At 34.9% G+C, this 11,624-nt stretch overlaps 1 protein-coding gene and 1 long non-coding RNA gene across 3 annotated transcripts; one reads left to right on the forward strand and one right to left on the reverse strand.

The window, feature by feature from the left end:
• Positions 1–2,201, reverse strand: LOC136259829 (uncharacterized). Of its 2 annotated transcripts, XR_010703367.1 has the most exons (4): positions 1,760–2,201; positions 1,283–1,708; positions 998–1,069; positions 1–491 (listed from the first exon to the last, which is right to left on the reverse strand). It is a non-coding gene; the product is annotated as an uncharacterized lncRNA (long non-coding RNA). The 2 variants fall into 2 exon arrangements; XR_010703366.1 differs by having other exon boundaries at positions 4–491; positions 1,283–2,194.
• Positions 2,202–5,466: 3,265 nt separating this feature from the next.
• Positions 5,467–9,283, forward strand: LOC136259820 (zinc metalloproteinase nas-4-like). The gene is made up of 6 exons (XM_066053374.1): positions 5,467–5,497; positions 6,211–6,266; positions 7,310–7,483; positions 7,669–7,786; positions 7,846–8,354; positions 8,463–9,283. Exons 2-6 carry the CDS (start codon positions 6,263–6,265, stop codon positions 9,002–9,004), a joined length of 1,347 nt encoding a protein of 448 aa, XP_065909446.1. The 5' UTR covers positions 5,467–5,497; positions 6,211–6,262; the 3' UTR covers positions 9,005–9,283.
• Positions 9,284–11,624: the final 2,341 nt, after the last annotated feature.

An 11,624-nucleotide genomic window follows, 5' to 3' on the forward strand; every position in this document is an offset into this window, starting at 1 on the left:
GGAGTAATAAAAGTACTTCTTCAAATTTACCATTGGATAAAATAGTAAATAACGTGCACTAAATCTACTACACTAACACTAATGCAGCCTTCAGGTGTGGGGATACAGCTAGCATATTGTGTATTGAGGTGAGCATACATTCTATGTACAGCAAAATACAATTGGCTATATACACTCCAGCAAAAAGAATATACCATTTTCTTAAAGACGGTGATATCAATAACATGTAGCCATCAACAAAAATTAGTTGTGTGGAGGCGCTTTACAATACACACACTGGTGCTATTGTAATATACATCTAAATGCAAAACTTCAATCGTGTCTTTTGTTGTTGCCATTACCCTTGAATGCTCAATGTCAAATCATTCATTGTTAAACATAGATCAGTCATCTCACAAGATCACCGTGATAATACGGACTCATTGTTCCACACCTCAATTAGACGAGAAGTAGCTTGGTTAAAATCATTCACAATAACAATGTGAATCCACCTACAAATTAAGAACATCACACTCAATCATAGATCGTTACACAAAATCATCATCACCAGTGTTGGGAGTAATGTGTTATGTAATATTATTACTTTTGTGATATAACAAAATACGCTATAAAAACAGGTAATATAACTCAAGTTACTTTACTTACAAATGTAATGTGTTACCTAAGTAATATAGTTACTGTAACGAATCTAATACTACATAATATTATTACTCTAAGTAGGTTAGTGATCCACTGAGTAACGCCTAGCCACAACGAAGTAATGAAGCCTACTGAATGAAGCTTATTCACCAGCTTCTTACTTATAACCAAGATTTGCACGTTGTCCAACAATGCAATCATGTCACGTGATAAAGTGGTAGTTTCACTCGTGACAGCTAGCCTAGGGCTGTGGACACAAAGTAATATAATATGTAATATTATTATAGTTACTTTACTTTATGGGCAATATGTAACTGTAACTAAATAGTTCAGTTGCAAGTAATATGTAATATGTTACCTTTATAAAAAGTCACTGTCCCAACACTGATCATCACATAATAAAGTAGTGAATTGTTACCTAATACAATACCTATAACACAATACATAAAATCAGCAACATTTCTGTAAAGTAAGGAACATCTGAGTGGCAAATTAGGGAAAAATATTACTTTATATTGTGAAATGTGATGTAATTTAGTCTTTAAACTTGATATTACAACGATAAAATAAATTATTACAACAATAAAAAGCTTGAGACAGATACCTGATCAATTCAAATCACATTTATAGTAAATTCACTTACCATTACAACATGTTTTGGTATTTCGGTAGTGCATTCCAATCTTCAATTATAAAATATTTCTTTACAAACTTTTATGCACTGCATGCTTGTAGAATCTAGTAAGCTGCAAGGATTGGTGCATGTTACCACGAAACAACTGATACATGGTGATCATGTCTTCTCTAAATTTTGTATATACTAGGTGGGTAGTTGTAAATGATGGAGTCTTTCATAACAACGAAAATCACTAACCAGTTTTGAAGCTCTGTGTTTAAGTGATTCAACTCACCCTAACAATGAGGCCCATAGATTACAGCAGCATAGTCATAGAACTGGTCGAATCAAAGTTATCTCCAATACTACAAACATCATAGCGTCCAAGGACAAAACAACTCTTTATTAAACCCATCAAAAGCACAACTGCTTGTTCACACAAATATAATACTCCTGTAAAACCATCCATGACAGCAATCAAAACTGAGGTTAGTTTCTACTGACTTAAAAGAGGTAATCAGGTGGCTTGTATTAGCAAAGCAGTGAAGATCTTGAGTGAAGCTTTGTCTCCTTTTCCTGAGATAAAATCAAAAATCTTGATCACGATCACAGATGGTTTTACAGGACCATACATAGGTAGTGAATATCCCTTGTTCAGTCAGAATTCATAACACCAATCCTATATGTCTTTGTTATCGTCGCTCTGGGGAACCAATACCCACCCACTTCAACCAACTGTCACATTAGTATAACTGTAATAGTAATTGTCTGTGGGTACATGTTGCCCACAGGCCATTAATGCAGACTTGAAAAGCATGTAATACATACACAGTGGTTCATTTATTTCACAAGAATTAACACAAGCTGTTTCCATAGATAATATATAAGGTATAATATCTGTGCTGTTTCATACTCACATAAGGGTCATTCCATACCAAATCAACAAAAAAAAATCCGGACCCTTTTCAATTTTCATGAAATTTGGCACAAACGTGGCCCCTTTCAAGAAACTTTCTCACACCAAAATTTGGCTCATTTCATAAGTCTACCTTTAAGTTATGACCACTCAAAGTTTCAGCTGAAAATTTTGTTTTGCTTACACATCTTCAATAAAATGGCCATAACTTTGCTTGTGATTGACGTAGAAACATCTGGTTTAGATTTTTGAAATGCTTATTAAATTCTCTTTCAGGAGATATATAATGTTTTATAATTTCTCAAAGGAAAAGGTCAAACCACAAAAATGTAGCTTTTTCCTTTGATCTTAATTTTCAAAAATATACATTCTTTGATTAAATTTATTTTTGGTTTACATGTTGCTCTAATACCCATCGTTCACCACTGTGAGTTTAAAGTTGGGACCAATAGTAGATCATGAGTTATAAGTGTTAATGTGTAGCCTTGTAATCACTACTGTTTGTATGGTATTTTCAGTGTAATTTCCAATACCAATTGCAAGTTACCTTATATTAGTATGTCAAAAATCATTTTATGCATTAAAATAGTTAGGGTTGTATTGACAAGGGCTCAGTACACTGAAACCATACTAACAGAGCCACTTTTAAAGCTAAGAAAGTTGGAGCAATAATAAGGCTGCCTAATAAAAGAATCACTGATTATGTTTTTGCTGTAAGTTTAGTGTCCTATAAATAGAGGTGGTCTTATTATAGAGGTAGCTATATTTATAAGGGATTTACTGTACAACTAATGATATTCCAATGTATATTTCAATTTTACTTACTGTACAATAATATTCGGCCACAGATTATGATGATAGTTTCCAATCTTATACGCGTGTATAATGGATGCAAACGACATGCACAGTTATTCATACATATGTACATGTAAAGTGGAATCGAAATGTCATGTCTTAGTGATATCCAAAGCTTCTTGGTCTTAATACCTAGACAGCTGCTTCATATAGTTGCATTAGAGTAGAAATATTCTATTTTAAGTTGGCCCTTATAAAAAGGTGGCCTTTAAGGTAGCTGCTAAGATATGTTACACTGTATATCACTCTGAATCATACTCTGAAAGGGAATGCCTACTACTGCATGGCCACTTAAAGGCCACCTTTATATGTTTGAACCTATAAATAATGCCTTTGCTGGAAAAATGTACACTTCTAAAACCACTATGTATTGTCTTACTCGTCAAATTAAAAATTTGATGGAATAGAGTGGAAAGTGGCCACCTGTATAGAAAGGCCACCACTCCAATAAGGCCAATTTTAAATTGTTGCTGTACACTTATGCAAATGTATTAAGCAGCTATACCTACACATTAAGGCCCATAAATTTTGGCCCTAAGGTAACTGGCTTAAACTCCATACATCAGCTGTATCATGATAAAAATAGCAATGTAGCTCATAATTTGATTCTATAATTGAAAATCATAGAATCATAGAAATGTTCCATAGAAATTACATTGTACAAAGGTTCACTACAGCAATTGCACACTGATGCATATCTATAGCTTTAAGTGAAATACATCAACAATCGATTAAAGAAAGGGTCAACGCAACTAACTTCAAAGTTAAATCGGAGTGTTATAGTAAAAGTTGAGACTGAAACTGGTGCATATTGCATGACAGTCTCTACAGTCATTCACATGGAAACTTGATACATTGATATCAGTACACAATTGAATTTTTGAAGGTATAAGTTGAAAAGACTGTTAATACTACATCAGTTGTTCATTACTACTTGTTAGAAAAGCTCTAGTAGATTACAATATTGAAACATTCATGCCTGTGTGAATGCAGCTACATAACATTGTTTTATTTGTAAATGTTTCAAATTACAGTGGAACTTGTCTTAGCAGCCACCTGTAATGAAAGGCCACCTTTCTATTAAGGGCCAACTTTAAGTTGTTCAAGTAAAAGATTTGTACACATCAAACTATATAAATAGTCACCTACATTATTAAGGCCAAAAAAAATTGGCGTTACTGGCTTAGACAGTTTCCACTATAGCTACATTTGTGTATCAAAATACGTGCTTGCATATCAACAATCAGCATTAAATGCTAACAGTAGCAGTAGCAGTTACTGTAGCTAGTGAAAATCTCATCAAGTTTAATATTTCACTACTATATGATGAAATATTGAACTTGAATATTCGACTTGGTGTCATAATCAGAAACAATATATACAAGCTTGATAAGGGGTAAATTACTTGAGTATATGTATTTAATTACAAGCTTTTACAGGGTTTTCTTACAAAACATAAACAAATTAATTTTACTTACAAACCAACAATGTATAAAATAATTGTGACGTACTATTATATAAAGTTACTTGCAATTCGTATTGCATCTTTGCGTATTTGAACCATACAAACAACAGTGATTACAAGGCTACACATTAACACTTATAACTCATGATCTACTATTGGTCCCAACTTTAAACTCACAGTGATGAATGGTAGTTATTAGAGCAACATGTAAACCAAAAATATATTTAATTAAAGAATATGTATTTTTGAAAATTAAGATCATAGGAAAAAGCTACATTTTTGTGGTTTGACCTTTTCCTTTGAGCAATTATAAAACATTATATATCCCCTGAAAGAGAATTTAATAAGCATTTCAAAAATCTAAACCAGATGTTTCTACGTCAATCACAAGCAAAGTTATGGCCATTTTATTGAAGATGTGTAAGCAAAATAAAATTTTCAGTAGAAACTTTGAGTGGTCATAACTTAAAGGGAGACCTATGAAATGAGCCAAATTTTGGTGTGAGAAAGTTTCTTGAAAGGGGCCATGTTTGTGCCAAATTTCACGAAAATCGAAAGGGGTCCGGATTTTTTTTTGTTGATTTGGTATGGAATGACCAATAATCAATTTCACCAATAGCTGTGAATACCTCTGTACTGCCAGGTAATGCGAGACGCCACTGAGAAATCAGTTGATGAGCAGCCACTGAGTGAGACAACAAGGTAAGAACAGGGAGGAACAGTCTCGGGAACAGTCCATGTACTTCTGATAAAACGGCAGGAGAAAAGAGTTCTTCTATATAAACTGGTTCTTCTGAAACAATTTTTTTCGCCCTTCTTTTCTAGCTGCTACCAGCCTGGCGGAGACGTTGTTGGCCTGCCGCGAACTAGTCTTCCACATGTCAGTATCCGGGCTACGTACACAACATTATCCGGAAAAAATATTTCGTGAAAATTTTCTAAGTCCAAAGTGTGCCCAAAAAAAAAATTCGCCCGCGGAGAGGCCAGGCGCGCAACAACATTACAAGTATGTTTAAATGTTTGTAACTGTGTATTTTGTGTGCAGGATATGCGCTCCAGGCGTCATACAGTGAAGGACCAGCTGGTGACAAGTTGATGCGCTCATAAACAACCAGCTGGAACAGCAAGGTAATGAGTAATGTAATACTTGTACCGGTAGTTGTATTATAGGTCTACATCTTCATCCTTCATCTGGCTTGCTAGCGGCTGGAATTATTTTCATTATAACGCCACCTTCATCTGGCTTGCTGGCGGCTGGAATTATTTTCCACTCGGCTTAACTACTAGTCTACTGTGAGTCTGTAATAGCTAAACAAGAAGCCGATGCAGTGCTGCATATACAACAATGTGTAACTATCTCCTGTATGTTGTGCATGGCTGTATGCATAATATTATAGACTGTGATCACTGTGCCAATGCCACACCGCTGATATACAGGTACATCACCAGTGGCCTCTAGTTACAACAGAGTCTGTTGTGCCATATTGGCTTGATTGGAATCAATTGTTAATTGTGCCTTCACCATATCCCTTATTCTGCATAGCCTCACTTCACTGCTGAGTCATCTTCAGAGACACGTCACACCTACAATATATAGTTACTTTCAATATATCTAACTTAACTTGGTTTTTTGTGTAGGTTGTGTTTTAGTATTGTGGTTTTCTGATGCCAGTTAAACTCCCTTACCTGCGTACGTATGCATATGTATCATTTCCACAGGTACACGCACACTGCTCTGAGTGTTTCCTATGGCACTGTTTATACTTGCCCAATGGGTAGGTTGCAACGTTGGTGTATGTACTTGGTTGTATGTGACGCGGTCCTAGTAATAATAATAATAATAAATACCGTGGTGCCGTGATTCAGTGTCGTGTAGCAATCATAGGTCTGCATTCAGTATAAAAAGATTGCCCTGACCCAGATTAATAATTGAGCTTTATAGGTGAGTAAATTTCAATACATACAGATACATACGTAGCTATATACGTAGATATGAAGTGGATAGTATTAGCAAGTTGTTTGTGCAGTTTGTCACTATTAGTAGTGGGAAGAGCTATTCCAGCTAAGCGACGGGCAAGGTGAAATGGATTTCATGTCACAGTTACATATGTACCTCAAGTCATGCATGGGCCCTATTAATATATAACTATAGTTATATACACAGATACGTATATATAGGCACTATAATGAGTGCATGGTTATATATAGCTCTATGTATACTATAGTTAAGCTGTGTATATAGCTATATATGTTCCACGAATATATGTAGCTATAGCACGTTCACGTTGAGCTGAATCCTCAAAAACATTTAATAACTTATGGATGCAATTACACATGATCTTGAAATTTGGCTCATTTGTAGTACTGCTTGATCCGCTAAAAATATTTTGAAATCTTTTTGTTCAAATGTTTGACATAATATTTACGGCCAATCAAAAGTTTCACAAGCTATGCATGCATAATATTACATAAAGCTATGCATGCATAATATTCCATGCCCATATATAGTTATAGCTCTATATGCATGCATGCCTTTTGCATAAAGTACTTGTAGTTAGATGTAGTTAGCTGTTGTAGCTATATAGCTATAGTTAGTTGCTGTTCATGCTACATCATTGAGTCTAGCTATAGGTAGCCACAAGCATGTAAAGCAAATTAATTAATACATGTGTATTTTTGGCATAACTAGTTACAGTGTTCTATGTGTTTGTAGTATAGCACAATTCATATTAGGGTACACATTGATAACTACCAGCTGCATAGTAGCTAGCAAAGTATCCCGGCAACATCATGACTTCAGTTTTTCATTTATGTATAGGTGGTAAAAGTGAGTTAGCAGACATCATCCTAAATGAAGAGCAGGAACGCCTTCTCAAAGAAGCTAAAAATTTCAATGGAAGGAGAGCAGTCATAGCTAATCTAGATCATAATGACCTACCAAAACCTTGGACTGATGGCATGATTCCATATGTGATGGATCCTAAAATAATTGGTAAGCATCATATATGTACCTTCACATGCAATGTATCACAGTCAATAAGCATAAGCTAGCTACGTTGCAGTGGGTTATAGCTGCTACACATAATCTTACTGTGACTTTGAAATGTTCCAATGGTCTTTAATGTTACTATAATATACATATTGTTACTGCATACAAATCTTATTTTATTCCCATAGGCACTCAGTATGAGAAATCCTTCATCAAAGCAATGAGGATATGGCAGAAGTACACTTGCATAAAGTTTGTGAAGCGTACTGATGAGCATTCCTATGTTATACTTACCAATCATACATTGTGAGTGCCCCTATAATGATTATTTAGTATTAGATATTAATTATGCTTCTCCCATACAGTGGATGCCATTCAGGTGTTGGAATATGGAATAAAAGATCGTATGAAGTTTATCTGTCTGAACGCTGTAGTACTCCAGGCAATGCCATGCATGAGTTGGGGCATGTAATTGGATTCCATCACGAACATCAAAGACATGACAGGGATGAATACATTGAAATGAACTATGACAATCTTGTTGATAGCAAAGCAGCCAATAATAGCTATGAAAAGATTGATCCTCATCGCCTGCAAGATTTTGGAGTTGGATATGACTATGCCAGTGTGATGCACTATGGCAAGGATGCTTTTGCAAAACAAAGGAATCGTGATATTTTTGAAGTGAAAAAAGACCTTCCCAAATGTCTAAGAGATGCAGGACTAGATGTCGGACAAAAAATAACCATTAGCAGCAAGGACATAGAACAGGCTAACAAGTTGTACAAATGTCCAGAAATGTCAATACCTTCTCTTTGTGAACTGTTGTCACCAAGTGAAGAAGATACCATCAGGAAGAAGAGCATTAAGATAGGTAAGACACAACCACCAACAAAATTTGTACTGATTCTGTTGATACAATTGGTACCAGTTCTTTTGCGCAAAAGGAAGCAATTACATAACTGATTTTTCCCGTCTTTAGAAAACAAGATTTCCCTGGGGCTTGTTGATGATGGTACCTGGGTGACTTGTGTACTTGGCAAGTGCTCCAAGAAATCCTGTGATGCTGGTTTTGATGAAAGCAAGATAAACAGTTTCAACAATTTAATGTGTACTCATCACCAGTTTACAATCCATACTACAATCAACAGGGAACAGAGTGACAAGGTCAAAGTCGGTGACACCATCATACTAGAAGGAAAGCCAAACAAATTTCTTGACTGTAGCAGTGAGGGAGGATTCTGTTGCACCACACAATGTGTTCAACAAGATGAGGAAGGAAGCAATGGAGCTGAGGAGTGTTCTAATCATGTATTCCGTATCACATCTGAAGGAAAGAAGACTGGTGATATTGTCCAGACATATGATATAGTTCAGCTGGAGTATGTACCCAATGGACACTATTTAGACTGTACTGGGATGAAGTGCTTGGTTCGTCCTTGCAATGATGAGGCCCAAACTGATGTGGAAACTGTCGAGGGCCAAACTAACTGTACACTTCCTTCATTCATTATTCAAAAGTGAATATCAAAGCAGCCACTTTTTTCATCTGTTTTTAGCTTATTTATTTTACTTATTATTTTTATTTTTAATTCACAACTACCAAATAGTAGCTAGTATAATTTTCATTTGAAAAGTACATATAATGTACTTGTTTCATCTGTTTATAAACACTTAAATTTTTAGAATAGTTTTAATGAAAATCTCATGTATCCATTCATGCATGATATAAATCTTATATATTCTTTTTTATCTTCACTATAAATGTGTGTGTATGCATGTGTAATGATTTCAACATTATAAAAATCTTGCAATACCCATACAATGATATAGTGTAGAAGTGTGTCTATACACTTAATTTATGCAACAAGGTATAAAATGTTTTTTCCTGAATGCTACCAGCTAGTATCATTCACCACTGAAACCTGAAACTCAAGGTGTATAATATTTCATAGTTTGTCATTACTGCATGCATGGAATTTTGATCACTCAAAACTTCACCAGATATGCATACTCCATCTGTGATTATTAGATATTATTATTATACTACACATTATACCACCAATGAAATCTAACCAGCAGAACTTAGGTGAGCTCTGCAATAAAAATCTGTGTATACTAACTTTGTCTAACACAGTTTTTGCATCTCCTCAATATATACTGCTGTAAACTTGCTAAGCTTAACAATAGCTGCATTCAAGCAGAATATCTGCACTGAATAGTAATAGCTATACATCCTGTATGAAGGTAGCTACATTTAGTTACCACAAAATAGCTTGATATAAACGCTATATATAATATTATATAGTCATATTAAGTCTATTGGATGGGTATAGGCTATGGAGAGACCATGCATGAAATGAGAAAGCACAGGACAAGTAACTATGGCAATATGTTAAACACCTCATTTACAATCTTATTAGCAAGTGTTGCAGAGTAACTTCCACATATATGAAATACTTTGTGTTGCAAATGTTTCAATTTCTAGCTATGCAACCTTAAAACTATATAGGTTAGCTCCAAGTTATCAATACTATAGGGTAGATTACAAGATCCTTTTAAATTCTACACAGCTACGTAGTTTTGTAGTTGATCTAAAAATGCATATAATTCTCGTTAACCGCTGTAATCACATATGACATGTAGTCAGTATTGCCTGACCGCCTATATAGCTTATTAGAGTGATATCTACCCACAACTGCCACTATACTGAGCCTACAGTGGCAAGTAATAGCCGTTATAGTAGTAACCATGCATATCACGTATTAATTTATAATTTTACAGTGTAAAAAAAACATTGTTTCCTGGATCCTCTGGCTCTAAATTGGATGGAAAGAAACAATGTACAACAAGACCTTTGTGTCCATCTGGTACTTATACCAGCGTATAATAATATGTATTTGACTTATTGATTGGACAATATAGTTGATGTTCCATTGACCAATATTGTGATATAGATGAATGTCCAGAAAGTCCATATTTGGTGTTTTTAAGTATAAGTGTGTGTGGATCATTTTCACAATGGCTAAGGAAACATCATAAATTTTAGTTTTGGGGAAGTTATAAATTACATAATGATTGATGAAATGATTTGTTTTGGTGACTCTTCCTGAAGATGTACACAAGCCCATTGGCTGCACAGGATGTTGCTGAGCAGATTTCGAGGCTAATTGCAATTTGACAGAAAAGCTGGCTTCATTCTGAATAATAATTATTATATGTCACTTACACAATATTGTAATTCAGTGACAGTGATGCAACAAATAAATGATGCAAGACTTATTTCAAAGTTTGATAACTAATTCAACATAGCTGACTGCATTTTAGCAGCACTACACCAACTCCAATTATATAGCTGAGCTAGTAAATTAGCTACATGACTAAGAGGTTGGATATTTTACTATTACTAACATCATTTCATGTACTGACTCCTGTGATGGCCGGATATTAAGGAGATTTATACAAAAAAAATACATGTTTGCTATTCTATCAACCAAACAGGCAGTCAATAAAGTGATACAGCATCTCACAATCTGTAGGTGGCTATATGTTCCTACAATTTCTGCTTGGGGTATACTAGCTAGCTATATTGGGGTTTGTTAGGTGAGTTAGCACACTTTTAATAGCATGCATGGCAGCAAAATCAATATACATTAATCACAGATGGATGTAGCTAACACCATAGAAATGTGCACATGTGTGTGCTACATTGTGTCTGCATGAACAGCTGTATGTTTGGATTAACCTGAGGATGTTGCATCACATTCTAGGAACAAAATAATGATGTATCATATGCGTAGTTCCTTCATCATACACTATAACTGTGAGGGGACTATTTGGGTTGTGAAGGGGATCACAATATCTGAACTGTGTGTGTTTATAAGTTTTATGAGCACTGCAAGCAGAGTTTTTTTTATGTGACCACATCCACTTACCAAACTGATATGCTGCATGCATAGAGTAAACAGATACATAACATTTCATAATAAGGAGATTTGCACTGCATCACACTATATTTTTTCAAAAAATTGTCCTGTGCTTCAAAATGTCTTCATCAGGAATATCCTTGATGACATCTCTATACCAAAGCCAATGCTGCTCAAGTTTTTATTAGAAGAAATATCAACAAGACACATTAAATCCA

Source organism: Dysidea avara, chromosome 7 (genome assembly GCF_963678975.1).
Source record: "Dysidea avara chromosome 7, odDysAvar1.4, whole genome shotgun sequence".
In the NCBI taxonomy this organism is placed as follows: Eukaryota; Metazoa; Porifera; class Demospongiae; order Dictyoceratida; family Dysideidae; genus Dysidea; species Dysidea avara.